A 19,336-nucleotide genomic window follows, 5' to 3' on the forward strand; every position below is an offset into this window, starting at 1 on the left:
CCCCAAAACCGCGTCACCTCTGGCGTTTTTTGAATTTTCGTTCAAGCTCCCCTTGCCAGTTCCTTTAACGTAGAATTCAGACATTTTGAGTGCGGTATATAAAAATATCTAATTTGTTTTTTTTTCAGGAAATTCTATCGATTTTTCACGATTTTTGGAATTTTTGTGTACGGTAGACAAAATGTTTCAATGAAAACGTTGTAGGATATAGCTTAAAACCTACAAATAAATTTTTTCTTATTAAATTGACCTATTCACCGAGTTAAGAGGTCATGAAACATAAGGAATTGAGATTACCGAAAACGTTTTTTTGAAAGGTAATGTCTGATGTTACGCTTACGTATATATTAAAACGTTTTTAAAAGACTTTACTGAATCACAAATATTTTCCCATTACAAGTATGTCTCGATTATTTCTCCCTCGGTCTCAATACAGGTCCCTCGGGAATTGCTCATTAAGAAAAACAGAGAAGCCCGAAAGACAATTTTGAAAATTTGTTACTTTTATATTTGTTAGGCCCATTAACTGGACTGTACTACAATCGATTCTCTGCCAAAACGTTCTTAACAATCGGAACCTTGTTAATCAGCGTTGGTTTCGTCTCTTTCTTCTTCACGAGGAATTTAATCATTTTGTCGCTAACGTTCGGAGTTCTAAAAGGTTTATTATCCCATGTTGTATATTTTAATAAGTTCCATCATTATCAATTTATGTCTATTTTCCACAGGAGCAGGGAATAATATGACAAGTGTCGTGACGCTGCCCATAATTTTGGGCTACTTTAAGAAGTACAGGGTGACTGCCATGGCTTTGTCCACTGTCGGGGAGTCTCTAATCCACGTCGCGTCCCCCTACGCCATTCAGTGGCTTGTTGACACTTACGGGATACAAGGTTGCATGCTGATACTGGGAGCTGTCAACTTGAACGCCCTGGCCAGCTGCATCGTTCTTAAAAGACCCTCTGTCCTTGACTACGAAGGACCTTCGGATTTGGAAAACTTGATAAACGACGAAAGGGAAAGGTTGCCGAACATCTCGCGAGCCCAAAATCCGAGGGCCTGCTCAAATGGAACCCTTCTCAGATTGAAACGAATCGCCCTGAACCCCACCTTCTACTTCTTCACAATCAGTCAATTAATCTTCAACTTTTGGAAGGAAATTTACGGATTTACGTTCTACGATTTCATGTCCCAGAAAGGAATTAGCAAAGCGAGGAGCCTTAATTTGAAGACGGGCGAAACTGTCGGTTCGACTGTCGGGCTACTGATTCTGTCGAGAGTTTTGGACGCCAAAATTAAAAGGCCTGCCATCTGCGTCGGCGTCTCCATTCTGCTAACTAGCGCGATTGTCTTTAACCTGCCATACATGTCGCAGTTTCCTTTACTCATGACTGTCTCGGTTCTTCTGGGGGCCCTTCACCATACTGTTCAAACGAGCAAGTTGATCATGTACAAGGACTTCTTCCTTTTCAAAGACATAGCCCTCAGTTCATCCTTAGTGGCACCAATACACGGCGTCTTAACTCTTTGTAAACCATCCATAATTGGTAAGAGCAGAAGTTTTTAATAAACCCCTTTTCGGTGGGGGGAAGGGGAAGCTGTAAAGTATTTAACTGCGACTTTTACTTGTAACATCCTTTGGTAAATGGATATGCCTATTTGAACGGAACGAATAACGGCGATATTTACAAAAAAAAACATAATTAAGATAATACAATAATACTACAGATGAGAAGATCGAAATCTCTAAACCAGATATTACAGATTAGTCCACGGAAATTCTTAACTCAGATAATACTAATTTAGATAATACAGCAGAAGAGCAGACGGAAATCCCTAATTAAGATATTACACATTAGCAGATTAAAATCCTTAATTTAGATAATACAGGAGATGAGCTGACTGAAATCCAGTGGCGTAAATACGCCAATGCAGCCAATGCGGTGCATTGTTGCCCACCCCAGTAATGGGGCCCATACACTTTTACTTAGTCGACTGTCCGATCGGCTGTCTCACGAAAGAACGCCGTATACATGTATATTTTTATAGATTATTACCGTGATGTCATTATCACGATATTGAAAGCAAGTGACGTAAATATGCCAACGCACCCAATCGCGTACATTGGAATGCACAAAAATTGACATGTCACAGGGGCCCATTTTCTTATCTTGCATTGGGGCCAAATTTTCCTAGCTACGCCGCTGCTGGAATCCCTAATTCGGGGTCTAACAATTGTAAGTTTTTAAAAGAAATATAAACTATATCGCGCTTCAATAAAATATCAAAAAGTAATATTTAAGAGAGCCAGGACCTGTAAGTTACTGTTTATATCAAGCTTTTTGAAATAAAGGGTATTTTTCACCTGTACGTTATGCAGCAGGTACCTTTTTTAGACATATTAAGGCTTAGAAAAAACACGATATTCTGTTTACAGGTGAAAGGTTTCCATTATTTCAACAAGCACTACATAAACAGTAACGTGCATATCCTGGCTCTCGGAAATATTACTTCTTGGCGATTTCCTTGAAGTTGTTTTGTTTAACCGTCTATTGGAAAGTAAACAACAATACTCGTATTTATCTGTCCATTCTCGTGTAGTCATTGCTGTAAAAATTACATATTACCAGAAGGAGATAAAGGGGAAGGATGGCACTGCCCATATGCTATAATGCTTTACGAGTGTAACAACAGTTCGACCAACCTCGAATTTCGTGATTTTTTCTAATTGGCTGACAAGCTTATGCCGTAATGGTGACATACGATGTCGTCAGAATCGTCATCTCACGTGACTCACTGCGTAGCCTCCGTTATTAAATAGATTGCTATGGTGGCGAATCTTAGTAAATCTGTTCAAGTTGATTTAATTTCGCGGCGTAAAAGGTTTAAATCTACCCAAGTTAATATAAAGCCAAGTCAAGTAAAATGTTTAAGTAAATACGTGCAAACAGACGGCTTTAAAGTTCAGGAAAGCGATAGTAAAAAGAGGAAACTAAACGATTCGGTAAGCCTTGTTTAATAACTAATTTTCTAACTTTGATGCTGACCCAAACTAGTCCTTAGTTTCCATTTTAAATAATTTAATTATAAACAAATACTACTTTAAAAGGTAATAGTCAAAACTATTAATAGTTTTAATTAAAATCTGAGATAAAATACATACCTCCAGGTTTCCAAACAAACAAAGTCTACATCATGGAAGAAAAAGTAAGGGAATCGAAAGGAAAGCGTGCTTCTCTCTCTATCCGTAAGGCCTCACACCCACAGGTGGGAGAATTCAGGGGAGGAAAAAGAGGGGTATCCTGGTAAAATTTTAGTGACGTCATCGTGACGTAAATCTGGAGTAAAACCACTTAACGACCTCTATCGAGTCTTTTCACGAAATTCACGGTATTGCCTTAGTAAACACGTGGAAGAAGAGTAATATTCCGATTCATGCCCGGATTCGAATTTCTTTTATTTAATTAATCATGGATTTAGGTGATCATAATTATCATATAAATTGTAAATTAAAGAAACCAACAAAAGCAGAGCAGCGAGCCATCGATAAAGGTAAGAAATATTTAGGCCTTGTTTTTCTTTCTGAGATTCATGAAATTACAGTGCTAATCTAACAATGTTTTTTCAGGTATTGGTTTTGATAAACAATTTTTAAAAGATAACTTACCGGCAATACTTGCTAATGCCTCTAACTTATATAAGGTAACTTATATTGGAAGGCCAAAATCAGTAATTGTAAGTATTTAGATAAATACATAGGTGGACATCAAGAATCTCCAGTTCTTGTCTCGCATGTTCTGCTATTTTAAAAGCTAATTTGTTTTATTAGGATTTTTTGAAGTTTTTAAGGGCTAATATCAGAAGTAAATGAACAGCAGTTAAAACCATGAGTGCGTGTTTTGAAATACAGGCATTATTTCAATATTATCAATTGAAAAGTAAATTAAGCCTAATAATGGGTAACGTACGAACAGTGCTTCGCGGTTTTCCCCGTGAGGCGGTAGGTGGTGATAGTGAAACTGCGGTTCATTTCCTTCTTATAATATTGATTTTCCGCATTAATTTAAACAGGATGCATTAGAAGCAATAAAGGAAAAAAAAATAAGCAAAATATCAGATGACGCATTAGATTATTTATCTATTTTCACCGACACATCCGGACTAATGGATAAAAAGAATTTCACTGCAAATAGACACAAACTCTTCATCAATAGAGACTTTAAAGAGGAAGTTAAGAAATCATTAACGGTCATTAAGCCATTCAAAGAACTAAATGAAAATAGACAGGACTTAGTAACCGCAATTTTTAGTCAGCGGCTTTTTAATGAAATCCATAAAAATTATTTGGAAAATGAAATTAAAAAAACTAGTGAAACTGCACCCAAGATTTTAAAAAAATCTAAAACATCAGCAAGCAATCTAAGTCCAGAAGATACCAAAAAAAAAGAATTGAAAACTATTCACCAAATTGCTGGTTATGTTATTAACAAACTAATTGGGCTATACGAGTGTCCTACTTTCTCAGAAAATTGTCTAGTTAAAAAAAATCAAGCGAATGAAGATTTCCACAAATGGACAACAAAACAAGATAGGGGTGGATCTCTTTTCCTCTCGAAACAAGCATTTGCCTTTTTTGAGAAGGTATGCGGTGTGATATCACCATTTGCTAAGTGTGATGTTCCTTTAAAAGTTAATGAAACAAGAAACTCATTAATTATTGAAACTTTAGAAAAAAATTGTGTGATAAATGAAATTTGGGATAACTTATGGGGGTGTGAAAAAGAAAATTCCCATTGTGCCAAAATTAAATGTTTTACAATTCTTATTAATTGCCATTTAAAAGGTTTGACTAGACAATTGAAAAATGAATTCCAAATTGCCAAGAGAGACAGTTTAACAAGCAGTGGAATTAGAAAAGAACTTAAAGTTTTAACTCAGAAAAAGACAACTTAAAATATGTTTATTATAAGGATTGAGAATAAAATAATTAAAAAATATGTTTAAGATGCATTTAGTTGATCACGAACATTTTTCCTCCTTTTGGCTCTTTTTTCTTTAGTACAATTTCCATTTTTTACCTTAGTCATTAAAGATTTCATTAATTTTAGCCGCTTTGTAGATTGTCCATATTGGTTGACCGTTGGGTTTTCACCCGAACCACAAGATCCTCTTTGCCGACTGAAATAATTTTCTAGTAAATCTTGATTTAATTTTGCCGTTAAGACAAATGGTGCTCCCTTATTTAGTAAAAATTTCACAATTTCAATCGAAGAATATACTGAAAAGACATTATATATAAGGTTATATTTTTTGAATGTATGAACATTTTTTTTGTATTTATACCTGTTATTCTAATTCCCTCAAGCGTTTCCCTACTCAGTAACATTTTTGTTTTATCAAATCCATCTTCAACTTCCAATTGGCTGACTTCTTCCTCCCACTCATTTAAATACCCCAGGAATTCATCTGTGAGCCACTGAAATTTTTAAATTATTTAATGAAACATAAACAGTTAATTATTACAATTAATTTTACTACATACCTTAAATCTCCAATCATCTAACGTCCTAAAGGGTGCCAAAGCTGGTTTTCTTTTAGTAATAAATGAATTTGTATTTGATACATTAAGAATATCAAAAAACGTATCGAAATGTCTCATAAATTTGACAGTTTCTGAAGCTTCATCTCCTATTAACTCCTCCACTAAATTAGCCGTGCTGCTGCTCAGTATTTGCGTGGCTAGTTTTACCTTCATGCAACTGTATGCATTTGGGAAAATATGATTATAGGTTAACTTTGGAGCTAGCCGCAGCACTGCAGCTGAATCTATTTCATAAGCCGTGCTTATGTGTTTCCACAAGAGAAGTTTTCCATTTTTCTTTAATAGTCTAACTGGTTTTAGGGAATTATCCTTTTGTTTCTTCATTTTCCCGCTATTGTTTAATGCATTCTTTGCGGTTTTCATGTTGTGGCATATGTCAGAAACCAAAAACAGGGGCTCTTCATTACTGAAGGGATTGGTGGTGACATGTCCAGTTCTACGTTTGTTAAGTTTATAATCAGTTTCTGTACAGATTTTAATCAGCTTCTGATTAGAAGTAGCTTTATCACAAACAAGTGCGAGTATTTTAAACCCAGCAGCTTGTAAGTTCTCTATGGCCTCCCATACAATTGAATATATATCTTCGGCATGTAAATTGCCACATGGGAAATACGCATACGGATATCTAAAATTCGTTGTTATTCCCCTTACCATCAGTTGTAAAACATGATTGGCTAAGTTAATATCTTGATCATCATTTGCGCCATTATTGAGATTTTCCAGTTCCACCACTTTATTTCTAAACGAATTTAGATTTGTTGCACCAATTAATTCTCCTGTACTACTTTTATACACTAGATCCTGTTTTATTTGAATTTCATCTATTATTAAGCAGAAATATTTTTGGTGTTCTTCTAAATTTTCAACATCAATTTTCTCTTTCATTTCTAGAAGAGCTTCATCATTAAATCCACTTTTGGTAATAAGATCAACAGAGTAGTTAAACAATGTTCTTTGGGAAGGTAATACTAGAGCTTGACGCATGGCTTCATATGTACTGGAAGATCTTGCCTTAATTGAAATACACCATTGTATGATCGCAGGATGCCATTTTCTGGGTCTTGATTTGTTTTTGATTATCAATTTCAGCTGTTCTTGCATCAAGAGTTTTGAAAATATAGACTTACTCTCGAAAGGATTTTTGGCAATTATTTCTTCGAAGTCCCTGCTTTCTTCTTCGGACATGAAAACGCCGTTGTTTTTGAAGCTTCTTTTAATTTTATATTCTAATACCTTTATTTTCTTGTTTAAGGCCTTATTTTTTTTATTGCTAATGACCAATTTTTCTCTGACCTGTTCTTGGGTTAAGTAGCGTAGATTTGTAGTTTTTTCCACACATACCTTTTCCCTTCTTTTGCGGTTTTGTAAAATTTTTTTCTTTACGTGGCATGATTGGCAAAGTCTAGATTGCCCAAGGAATAATTTTTTACACTGTTCAGAGCGAATTGATTGACTCACTACACAGACGTATGCACATTTCAAATATTTATCTTTGAAATATGAAAACAAATCACCTTGAACACCAACACAAGCTTGCCAATTTTCAATTTCAAATAATAAATTAACCAAATCGTTGATAGATGAAATTGAGCGGTTCATATCCATTGAATTTGATAAAAATATTTCGTGGTGCGAGGAAAGTGGTAAATTGCAAAAATATATCTTTGGTTTTAAAAACTGAGATATTTCAATTTGAAAATAATTGTCTCCACATTTTTTAAATCTTAGGCCTTTTATAATACGTTCATGAGGCGTGCATTCTTTCATGATTTCAATAGACCAATCACAAGTGTCTAAATGATATTTGCAATGTTCAAAAAATTCCTGGGCTAATGTTTTTAGAGGAGGTACGAAGCTGCTACTTTGAAAACTTAAGTGGTTTTGGGAGCTTTCCATACTTTCAATAACAATTGGTGATGAAGTAGAAACTACGGATGTTTCAATAGATTCCATTATGGCAGGTGGTAAAGCTGAAACTCGAGTGGTGATTCCCATTGAGGCACAAACTTGTGGTTCTTGTTCTTCCTTATTTTCAGTCGTGATGGTTGGTGAAGCTGCATTTTGAGGTTCTTGATAGTTTTCAGTCGTGATGGTTGGTGAAGCTGCATTTTGAGGTTCTTCATAGTTTTCAGTCGTGATGGTTGATGAAACTGAAGATTGAAGTTCTTTGGTATATTCAATGTTCAATGCACAAGTTTCAACTCTTTTGGTTGTGACTTGCATTGGGTAGGAATGCTCCAAATAGAGAGTATTCTTTATAAAAATGGTACGAGTTAAGTAGCTGCTACAATGAATTAATATATCTATTCAATTTTTACCTGTTCAGACTCTTTCATAGGGTTGGGATGGTCATTAGAAGGTCCTTTTCCGCCAATGAAATGTTTTGAGCACACATAATGATGTGGTTTTACATCATAATGCGTTACTATATCTAATCTATTGATAGCAGAAACCCATACTAAACACTTCTCAAGATTTTTTAGGGGTTTTGGTATTGGATAGTATTTTATACCTTGAGCACCCGATTCATTAGAATTACTGTAACTTTTACAAGTTTTATAGACACAGTACTTGCCCATATTTATAAATGTTATATAAAGTGACAAATTTTCTAACGCGAATAACACAAGACTGTCACAAATTCAACCATACACAAGCCTTGGACTTTTATCTAGGGAAGAGAAAATATTTTTTTTCGAGATATTGGATTACATAGATGGCGCAAAGTAGCTAGCAGGTCACGTGATAAAATTTACCAGGATGCGGCCCCTCTGTTTTCACCCCACCCCATCCTCCCGTTTGTGGGAGTTCGGCATCAACACCAGGGTAGAGTTTTGTAAAAGAATTCGATTCCCTTACTTTTTCTTCCATGTCTACATCGTCCAGTTACTCGAGTCGACTTAAGCAGACAACAAGGCGGAATTGTACCGCGGAGATCTCTCGGGACTACGTTTTTTTTGGGAGTAAATTGGTTTGAAAAAGTGTGTACTCCCGCCATATTTTCGCGCCTTTTTGAGGTTGGTCGGACTTCCCCTTTATCTCCTTCTGATATTACAGATAAACATCCTTATTTTAGATAATACAGCAAATGTGTTACATGTTTTTAATGGTAGTATTATAACTTTCGGGTAATAGCCAGCATAGTATAAGTAAGTAACCAATAACACTACACTTGGTTTATACATTTTATAGAATATTGAATTGGAACATAAATAGAATTGTTATGTGTTACAACAATCACTTTTAAAGATAATATTTTTTAAATTTGAAGCATAATCACCTTTTATTTGGTGTTATCGTGGAATTTATCAACATTTTCCGATAATCGGATTAAATTTGGGTGACGAATAGGAATAAAGCAACCCACAAAGACTACCTCATTTCCCGATTATAGATTTGCTAACCTAGTACTAATCTGTAACTGGCTTTTGCCATAGCTATTTGAAATGGAGAAGGACAATAAAGTTGGTTTTTCACCTCTAGGTTTTTACGGCGATACCGTGGGATCTTACAACGGCTTCTTTCAATTGTATTCCGGATTTTTGCTCGTTTTGGGTACGTTGTGGACGTTTGAGCCGATGTATCATCAATTTTTACTCAGGTTTCGAGGAAAATGGACTACAAACTAACAATGAAAATAATTTTTTTTAACGATATAAGAATTTCGTTGTGATACTTTTAATAATAATACGTGGCTCTGTGTAAACTGAAAAGGCTAATTTTTAAAGCTTTAATTAACAGTCGTTGTTCGATCATTTCTTAAATTTAAAGGCGGAAAAGCGCTATTTTAGGATGTAGCGAGTGCCTGTGTAGAAATGGGATGGATTTAAGCTACGGCGAATAAAAGGTAATACAAACCTCGTACCTCTATGACGCCACAGCTACGTCACTCTGAAACTAGCTCTTAGTAATAATTTAATCACAGTGACAAACTTATGTAAACATAATTATAAACTTATGATATTACTTATCACTGTAATATTGTTCTGCCAAAATGTACTTTAATATTTTCTGAGTTAAAAGTTGAATATCCAATAAGTGTAGTCATCTCACCATGAACGAAGAATCTAAAGGGACTCACTGTTTAGGCTTTAAAAAGCACGGGTTAATACTTGGAATAGGAAAATCACGGCTAATTTTAGTTCGATGTGGACAAACTTGGCGTCGCTGAAGTCGATTTCCAACGTAGTTTCGTAGAGAAGCTGGAGCGTACACGTTCAATTTTGACAAAATGGCGCCGTTGTCGCCAGTTAAATGAATAGGCTTAGTAAGTTTTAGACACCTTTTATGTTTTAAATTGGTTCTTTAAAAGATTAAGTAATGGTAATAGATGAGGCGTTACCTTAGTAAAGTTAGTCCCCTTAGATTCTTGGTCCATGTTATCACTTAGTTATCTTCATATATTCTGTAGCGTCTGCTAAGATCTTGGGGTAGGTGGTCTGTGCTCACATTAATAAACGAAATAATACGATTTGAAAATTAGACGGGAACTTTAACATATCTATTACACGACTTGTTTAAAATACTGGATTATGTATTTTTACACTAAAGTTTATTTTACACTTAAATTTTTTTTAACAAATTTCCTTGTTAACTACTCATAATCACAACACTTTCCTTGTCCAAGCACACTCTCAGAAGAAGCTTTTTCCTAAAATTACGAGACAATAATAGATTCCTGACAAAATTTCGTTGATAGGTTGAATATTTTACAAATATAGGGTGGAGCTACAGAACGCAGCGTACACAAGTAGCTATTTCATGGAAATTGCATACAATATTTAAAAATATGGCCTTAATTTTTTTATGGTACGAGTTTGTAGAGTGCGTCTGGTGGGCGCTATTATACTTAAAAGCTTTTAGAGAGTTTTTAATGTATTAGTTTTATGTGAAATTTCTAAATGATTCAGAACTTGTGGAGGTTAACGACAGTAGTTAGTGTAGGGAGATATTGGCTCGCGTTGCATGCAGGACTTTCCACCACCCTCCTACGCATTAAATAAAGAGATTAAAAGTCCCTAGATGACTTGGTCCTAATTAAAGGGGTGCCTTGGTATTAGCCTAGCTCATTATTATTTATTTATTTTAGAGCACACTTATACGGAGTATTTAACACCCTGGGTAATCAAAACGTAAAATATGCAAGCTACTGCAGATAGGAGACGTATCATACCTTTCTTATTCACGATTTCATCTTAGGGCACGCTTTTGGAAATAAATACATAATGTGGGGTATCAAATTAAAGCTGATTTTGCCAGAAATACTATTATACAAACTAAACTAATGCTAGGTTTTCCAAAAAAATGTTTTAAGGGGATAAATGTGGTTTTAAAAATAATAGATCTGTATTCTACGAACCATTTTAATATTTTATTAATTTATATAGATTCGCACAAGTGTCTATTTTCTTGATAGATGAATGAAAAAAAAACGTTTTTCGTGCTTCCTAGAGATATTCAGTGCCACAAAAAACGTCACTACATTATTTAGTTCAAGTGCGGATTAAATAGTTTATTTGTCATAGGCTACACTAGCCATACCATGAAAATTCATCGATGTAGAGGAATAAGGAGTTGGACGTTTTAGTGATGCCGAATCATCTCTATAATTAATTAGTCCAAGCGAAAAGTATAATTGTCGAGATTCGGTAAATATATTTATGCAGATGGCAAGTGTTTTAAAATTTGTAACTGAGTGTAAAGCAATTTTTAGCGCCACTGTTGTTGCATTTTTGATCCAGTTTTAAAGAACGCCTTAATTGTTTTTTTACTGAGGCTTAGCACCAACATTTATGTCTAATAGCTTTAAAAGAATGATCTAAAATGAGAAAAGGTTGAAAATCCATTAAATTTGAACCTTTTCACATTTTCTATCATTCCATGAATTCAGGTAAATCGGTGATTCGTATCCTTTTCATTTAACAAAATTAAATGCTGATATTAAAAACGTTTATTAGACTTAATTGACATATTTCGTAGTAGTGAAAATGTTTCTGACAATTTTATTCGGTCGTTAACGTGAGAAACCAGGGGAAACTTTAGTTGAACGAGTCAACAAAAAAGGGAACGTTGTTTTATGAACTCGAGTCGTAAGCCTTTTCACGAACCATGGACTTCAAAAATGTTGAATGGTGTGCTTTAGTATTTCTAGAAACGTGTCTGCGTCCTCGAAATTATAAAAGATTATAATATGAAACAAGTTGGCAAACTTGCCAAAATATACCTCTCCTCGGAAGAATTTGCCCTTGGGCGTATTAACTACTGGACACGGCAGTCAACGATATTTCACCATATTCATAGCGTCCTCCAGAAAAACCCGATCCCCGTTCTATCCCAACCAGTAGAATATTTTTTATTATAATTATAATAAATATTACAAATGTTATTGCCTTAAACAAATTTCCAATATCAATAGAACAAAAAGCAACTTTAGACCCAAAACGTTAATAAATTAACAAAGCAACAAAATTAGAAATAGAAAATACAAATTTTTAAATTATTAGAACGCTCACGAAACGAAAAATATACTATTTTATAGCCAAAAACCAATCCATTGTATTATAGGTCTTAGACAATCAAATGTATATGGAAAACAAAAGCTAAAGCGAAAACCAAAACTATAAGTGAAAGCTCTAATAAAAACTGCGTGGGCTCATGACGGCAACCCAACGAAGCCGATAAAAATCTATGCAAATAAAAAATCGTAGGCATGAATTCTCCCCCACATTATCAACACTTTAGATAGACTAAACAAAACTAGAAAAATAACCAATAGAAAAATATACAGGGTGTAATTTTTGCTCGAAAAAGTGATTTTTTTCAAAAACTATGTTTTCTATTTTTTTTCGCGCTAACGCTATTTGTACGTTTTCGGTGACGCTCTACAATTGTCTAATTGACAATTTTCTTATAGCACCTAGCGGTTAAAATTTAAATTTTCAAAAAACGTGAAAATATTTTTCGATTTAGATGCAATTTTGGTAGGAAGTGTCCCCCGGCACGTATGATGTACAGTACAAACTTCAACTTTCTAGAAAAAAAACACACTATATATATGTATATGGTAGAATCCGAAAATGTCACAACGAGCATCTAAAATTGGCGAAATCCTTCACGCTGACGTTTGCGGCCTCATGGAAAAACCATCTTTCGGCGGCGCAAAATTCTTCGTCTGCTTCACCGATGATTTATCTCCCTACCGACTGGTTTTTTCTTGAAAAGTAAAGACGAAGTCCGTAATGCGGTTGCCGACGTCGTCAGTTTTGTGGAAAAACAAAGCGGCTACCCGATAAAAGCGGTGCTCACAGACGGAGGAGGTGAATTCGACAATCGTGACGTTAAGGAAATGTTTTCGCAAATCGGAGCTCAGTTCCGGAAGTCAAATCCTTATACGCCGCAACAGAACGGTTGTTCAGAACGTTCTAATCGTACCATTCTGGATCTAGCAAGAACAATGTTGCGTTCAAAGAATCTTTCAGAGTTTTTGGGCCGAAGCCGTGAGTACTGCGGTTTTTACTTTGAATTAAGTCGGCACGAGTCGAGTAGATGACAAAACCCCGTACGAACTGTTCGACAACCAACGGCCAAGGGTTCAACGGCTCCAGGTATTTGGATCTGTATGCTATGTAAAAGTTCCAGATACAAGGCGATTGAAATAGGACCCCTTGGGTATTAAAGGGATTATGGTCGGCTACAACGAAGATGTTGACGGATTACGGGTCTGGATCGAAGCAACAAACAAACTAGTCCTAAGCAGGGATGTCATTTTTCATATTGAAATCCCATATTCATCAAGCCCAGTTCCCACTGAAGAATCCGACGAAGTCCAGCCAAGTGTAGCCACGGATGGTGAGACGGTCTCAACAAAGGACGAGCCGTCAAATGAGCTTGCTCTACAACCTGAGGCACGAGTCAAAGAGTATCAGATCAAGCTTCGAGAACGAACGAAGTCTACTCCCCAGTCATACGTTGCGTTGCTATGCGAAGCAGAAGCACCACAGACTTAGCATTTAGCTCCAAGGATTCAAACAAATGAACAACGAGATGCAAGAACTGTCCGAAAATCATACATGGGATCTTGTGGAGTTAAAATCTGTGCCGGAAGATAAGAAAATACTTTCCAGCTACTGGATATATCGGATAAAGCCGAGTCACGACGGTATCGACGAACGTTACAAAGCCCGACTCATCATTCGTGGAATTCTTCAGGATGAAGGCGTCGATTACCACGAGACTTACAGTCCTGTCGCTCGCTACGAGACCATCCCTGCTCTTTTAAGCCTGGCAGCAAATCAGAATCTTCACCTTTCCCAGTTTGATGTTAAAACAGCGTTCCTCAATGGCATCTTGGATGAAGTCATTTATATGTATGAACCAGACGGATACAGCGACGTCTCAGACCGAGTTTGTAAATTAAACAAGAGCTTGTATGGACTAAAACAAGCTCCGAGATGTTGGAATAAGCGATTCTCTAATTTCCTGAGCAGCTTTATGCTAACGGCAAGTACAGCTGACCCTTGTCTTTTCTATGACACGTCTAATGAATTATTTGTTGTCATTTACGTCGATGATGGTCTTGGGGCAGCACGCCATGAAGAGTTAAAGACTAGATTTCTTGACGGCCTTCGGTCAGAGTTTCAAATTACAATACAACCTCCGGTCCTCTTTCTAGGACTTCAGATTCAGAAGCTTTCCGATGGTTCTCTGTTTGTTAATCAAGAGAGAGAAGGGTGTCTATCCGGTGAATGAGAATTTCATTCTCAATCACCGGATAGACACAAAGAGCTTGGCTCCCGCCGTTCACCCGCGCCTCTCCCGTTCCTCCCCCACCCGCGCCCCCATCTCAATCACCAGAATTTCCAATCACCAGAATTTCTAATCACCAGAATTTCTATTCACCAGATTCTCCCGTTCACGGGTTGCTTTCCCCCAACCCCCATTCACTGGATACTTTATCTCTCGTTCACCAGCTCCTTTCCCCCATTGCTTTCACCCCTTCTAATCACCAGTTGCTTTCCCCCAACCCCCATTCACTGGATACTTTATCTCTCGTTCACCAGCTCCTTTCCCCCATTGCTTTCACCCCTTCTAATCACCAGTTGCTTTCCCCCATCTCTAGGCAATAAAAACAACCATAATTGTTATCTCTCATACTATCGATCCCAATCGCTAGAAATTGGCTTTTTCCCCATTCGCTATAAATCGCAGCAGTTTGCCAGAATTAGTTTTATCTCTCCGAAATAATTAATGTACCCAAAATTGGACCGCCAGTTTATTATTCTTTTTAGGGGAATCTCTATGGGAGTTTAACATTACAATAAAGCTAAAAGGTCCAGTTTGGGGTACATTTGGTCCGAAATGGGGTACATAGGGCCGAAAATGGTGACTTTGGTCGTTTTTGGGGTACATTTGGTCCATTTTGGTCCATTTTTGGGTACATCCCTGCTTTCCCCCATCCCCATTCTCCAAAATTAGTTTTCCTCGCGCAGATATCTGAAGATTAGATTTTTACCCGTTTGCTTATCGCTTTCGAACCCCTTAATTTCTAATCTCTAGGCAATAAAAACAAGTTATTTACATTTAATTTTTTATTTTAGAACTTTGTTTTACATGTTAGTAGGTACTATCAGATATTCCATTAGATGGTTATCTTGTACATTACACAATTAAAACAAATTAAAGTAGTTAAGTTTACAGGCATTTAAATGGGGTGAAACGATCTCCTGCAACTTAATTTAATTAAAAGTTCTAACTCACGTATTTGTAGTGTTTAGCAACAGTATCGTCTGACATCCGAGGGACAGTTACAAACGTCTTCTTCTGGTACAGGTGAGAAGCTTTTGTCAGAGACCGTAGTTGCTTTTGGCGTCGGGGGAATGTCCCATTCTAGCGAAAGGTACTTTTTTTCCGATGGTGAATTATCCCTAGCCGGACAGTTTGGAAAGAATCTAGCATGTTCAAGTTCTGGTACGTCTCCTGATTTCCATCCTTCTAATACGCCATGGCATTTGTAACATCGTACTTCATCGCCCCGCTGAATATAGTAGAATCCAGCCTTCGCTAGTTGCTCCTTAGTGACGTGCGGATTTTTCCAGTGACGAAACGTTTCAAGTCGATACACTTCAATGTCCATAGCTGATCTAGACCAAATACGTTCTATAGTTTCAAATGATACATTCTCTAAGCCTACATTTACCCCTAAGTCTACTAAACCTAATTTTATCAATATGGTTAAATTTCTACGCTAAAATTATCAATATAAATGCTTTTTTCAATATGCAAATTGTTTTAAATATGTCTAAAAATATAGTCTATTACCAAGAAAAAATAGTTACTTACTTTATGGGTAGAAATCCTTTGTCAAGCTGTAGAAAAGACTGAGCGAACCGTCAGCAGGTCTTTACTCGTCAATGTGCCGTAGAGAAATGACGCACGGAAGATTAATTTATTCCTATCTTGTTGAGAATAATTCATCACGTGATCTAAACTTCAAATAACCCTCAAATTCTATTGGCTGTCTCTCTCTGACAGTTTAAACTGCCTCTAATGATTGACGGCACATATTAACCCACTTGAGTATTTGGAAAAAACCCTTTGCTACTCAAGGAGAGTTTTGGAAATACCACGTTGACGATATCAAAATCGAGCTCTCACTTGAAAATGTTTACGGAAAACAATCCTCTTGGAAAATTGAGTTACGTAGAAGATTGCTAAAAAATGGCTATGTGTTAAGTTTTTTTCAATAATGAGTCTTATTTTTTACATTTTAAAGTATTTATTAAGAGTGAAAAATCCTATGACTACACTGACGGCATATCTTAAGTACCGGTGGAAAAATCCAGTGCTCAAAGTTCAGTTATCTTATTAAACGTGCGCGTGCACAGAAAAATGAACGAGTCACGTGATAGTAACTTAATTTCTACGCTAATCTTACCCCTACTAGACCTAATTTCTGTCTAATACATTTCCAATATATATATATATAAAAGAATGCCTAAAAATTTCATTTTAAATATAATAAAATAGCCTAGCTGATTATTATTATTATAACTTACTTTTCAGCGTGACCTTCAATGACTATTCCCAATGCTAAGACTCTTTATTGAGATAACTAAGAATTGATTCCCATGACTACCCTGACGGCATATCTTAAGTACCAGTGGAAAAAAAATCCATTGCTCAAAGTTCAGTCATCTTATTAATCGGGTGCGCGCGCACCGAAAATGAAAGTCACGTGAGAATCGGTACGTCACTGAAAATAGTGGAAGTGTCATCACTAGAGTTCTTTTATCAATATATTTAATTAAGGATTATTTCAAAGTTTAGATGGCGCAGATACAAGCAGTGATATTAAAAGATCTCAACGGGTGGAATTGGAGAAACGCTAAAAATATTATCGACATATTCATTCTCCCTAAGTATAAATAAATAAATAAATAAATAAATACATTCTTGGCATAGTAGTAGGATTTTAAGAAAAAAATTAAATACGGAAAATCAATTATTTTATTTTAAAGGTTTTGTGATTTCTCACCAAACAATTTCAACATCTTCAATGTAGGCTATCACATCAGGGGCATCTCAAAAATCTTTTTCCTCTGATCTCCTAGTTTCTGCCTCTGTCTTTAGTATTTATAAATATTTTCCTATCCATAAACCATTTCCTAACTGGTGGACATTGATAACACTAAAAGTTTACTTATAATAATATGCTGAAATACATTTTCCAATACGCAAAAAATTAAAGCTAGACCTAAAAACCTGTAAAGTGTAAATAGTTAAGACTAAATTTCTAAGCCTAGCCCATGAAAGTACATTTTCCGTAAATCATATCCTAACATGAATGCATTTGTTTTTTTTAAAAAAAAAATATGCTAATTAATTTCGTAAACAAGCATAAATTTTAGTTCGCCCTTCCTCCAAAATATCTAATAGAGGTAGTACATTCTCGATAAATATACATGTTCTTGGGGAATAAGAGACGTTTTTTATCAAAGTAAGCCAAGTTTAAAGCTTATTGTCATTGGTTCCATAACAAAAACCACATTCCGATCAAAATAAATTTATTTATTTTATTTTTATACAGATTTTTTTTCATTTTTTTTGCCTTAATTTCAATTTTGGGAGTCGGTACCCGTTTCACCGAAGATGAAGATGCTTCGTTTTATTCAGCGTTGGGTAAATCGCCGTGTAAAAAAACATCTAGCATTGCATTAACTTTTTCCTCGTCCTCGTCCGAGACCCCTACAATACGTCTCTCGATCTATAAAGTAAAGAAATCAAAATAATAAGCTAAAAGATAATCCATACCTTCTATTCACTAGTTCAATTTATCACTGTCTCATATATCCACTATCGTACATACATACATTCATACACTAACTTACTAACGCTTTAGTCTCCGCAAGTTTTTATGTTGTATAATCAAAGTTTTGAATCGAATAATAATAATAATAATAATAATTAGATCAAAACAAATTTCAAGCTTACGTTAATGTATTCCCTTGAGTGAGGGCCCAATCTTTGAAAAATCTTCTCAATGACGACATGGGTAGCTAGATGGACGTCGATGTAACCTTCGTCCTCTTGCAGGTTCAATTCACGTAAATACCAGTTTTTATATTTTCTTAACATTATTTCTAACGTTCTAAACGAAAATTGTTTTTCGTTTGGCATATCAGGCTTAAAAGAAAACCTAAGAACTGCTTTAGTTACACGCATATCCACGTTATTTTCCATAGCTAATATTTAGCCCTTAAACTTGCTCGTAATTACGAAGAATGTAAAAATGTAGAATGCTCGCTCCTATATTTATGCCAAATCAGAAATCACTTGAAATAATAACTTCATTTGGTACTTAAAAAACGGTGAGAGGTGGGAGGAGGGGTTTGGTAATTTATAAATTTTTATAATCAAATGTACCATAGCAAAAGTATATAAATAATACAAGAAGTGCACTAATTATTATTTTCGCTCGCCAGGTAATTTCGTTTGATTTCCGTTTCGCACGGACGCAGATAACATGGTAACGCGACTACAGCGAACCGATAAAGCTAATTAATAAAATATTGTCAACCATTTGATATTAGAAATGTTAAAATAAAACTTTTACAGATAAATCTAATTTATAAAATATTGCCAATTGAGGGTTTGCAAGTTAGTTTGATTATAGGTTTTGAGTGTTAGAATAGAAATAACGCTAAATACAGGGTTAAATTCAATTCAAAATAAAAGACCATGACAATAAAAAATAACCTTTAAAATATAAATCGCGAAGAAAATGAAGTAACGCGACTTTTAAAATTAGTATAAAATGTTTAATCCCTCTGAAAACGTGAAAATTCATATAGGACAAAACCCAAATACATGTTTACTGAGCTTAGCACTCTACTTTTTCAATCCTCTATTCTCAATGGTGGCCTCTATTTTTACCATCGTCTGCTTCGTAAACTTTATGGATGCATTGGAAGGGCTCAAATTAAGCTAAGTGGGTACACTTCTTGTTTAATTTATATACTTCTAACCATATTAAAGTATCAATTTTAATAAAAGGAATTCAACTTAAGTGTTGTTTTGCTATCTGAAATTCGAAAACAAAGAAGGTAGTACAGGGGTACTTAAGTTGATTTTAATATTTTTTTTAGAAATAACTTAAGTATACAGCGAAATAATCATTAGTGGTATCTAATTTTTTAAGTGCCCACATACTTCTCATCTCGTATAAAAGAGGGTAAT

The 19,336-nt window shown here is 35.4% G+C and overlaps 3 protein-coding genes across 6 annotated transcripts; 2 read left to right on the forward strand and 1 right to left on the reverse strand.

The window, feature by feature from the left end:
- Window positions 1-541: 541 nt before the first annotated feature.
- LOC149943445 (uncharacterized) lies at window positions 542-9,231 on the forward strand. The gene is made up of 3 exons (XM_090176094.1): window positions 542-661; window positions 729-1,547; window positions 9,086-9,231. Exons 2-3 carry the CDS (start codon window positions 743-745, stop codon window positions 9,229-9,231), a joined length of 951 nt encoding a protein of 316 aa, XP_090032220.1. The 5' UTR covers window positions 542-661; window positions 729-742.
- Window positions 3,240-4,971, forward strand: LOC149943446 (uncharacterized). 4 transcript variants are annotated; one of them, XM_090174652.1, is made up of 4 exons: window positions 3,240-3,552; window positions 3,703-3,735; window positions 3,830-4,000; window positions 4,072-4,971. In XM_090174652.1, exons 3-4 carry the CDS (start codon window positions 3,887-3,889, stop codon window positions 4,951-4,953), a joined length of 996 nt encoding a protein of 331 aa, XP_090030778.1. In that variant the 5' UTR covers window positions 3,240-3,552; window positions 3,703-3,735; window positions 3,830-3,886; the 3' UTR covers window positions 4,954-4,971. The 4 variants fall into 4 exon arrangements, with proteins under 4 accessions (XP_090030778.1, XP_090030776.1, XP_090030779.1 ...); XM_090174650.1 differs by having other exon boundaries at window positions 3,703-4,000; XM_090174653.1 differs by lacking the exon at window positions 3,830-4,000.
- A 6,070-nt stretch (window positions 9,232-15,301) lies between the features above and the next one.
- On the reverse strand, window positions 15,302-15,982 carry LOC149943447 (death-associated inhibitor of apoptosis 2-like). Its single transcript, XM_090176009.1, has 2 exons — window positions 15,941-15,982; window positions 15,302-15,741 (listed from the first exon to the last, which is right to left on the reverse strand). The coding sequence occupies exon 2, from the start codon at window positions 15,732-15,734 to the stop codon at window positions 15,372-15,374; it is 363 nt and encodes a 120-aa protein (XP_090032135.1). The 5' UTR covers window positions 15,735-15,741; window positions 15,941-15,982; the 3' UTR covers window positions 15,302-15,371.
- Between the last annotated feature and the right edge of the window lie 3,354 nt (window positions 15,983-19,336).

Source organism: Leiobunum rupestre, chromosome 5, assembly GCF_980474605.1.
Source record: "Leiobunum rupestre chromosome 5, qqLeiRupe1.1.hap1, whole genome shotgun sequence".
Taxonomy (NCBI): Eukaryota; Metazoa; Arthropoda; class Arachnida; order Opiliones; family Sclerosomatidae; genus Leiobunum; species Leiobunum rupestre.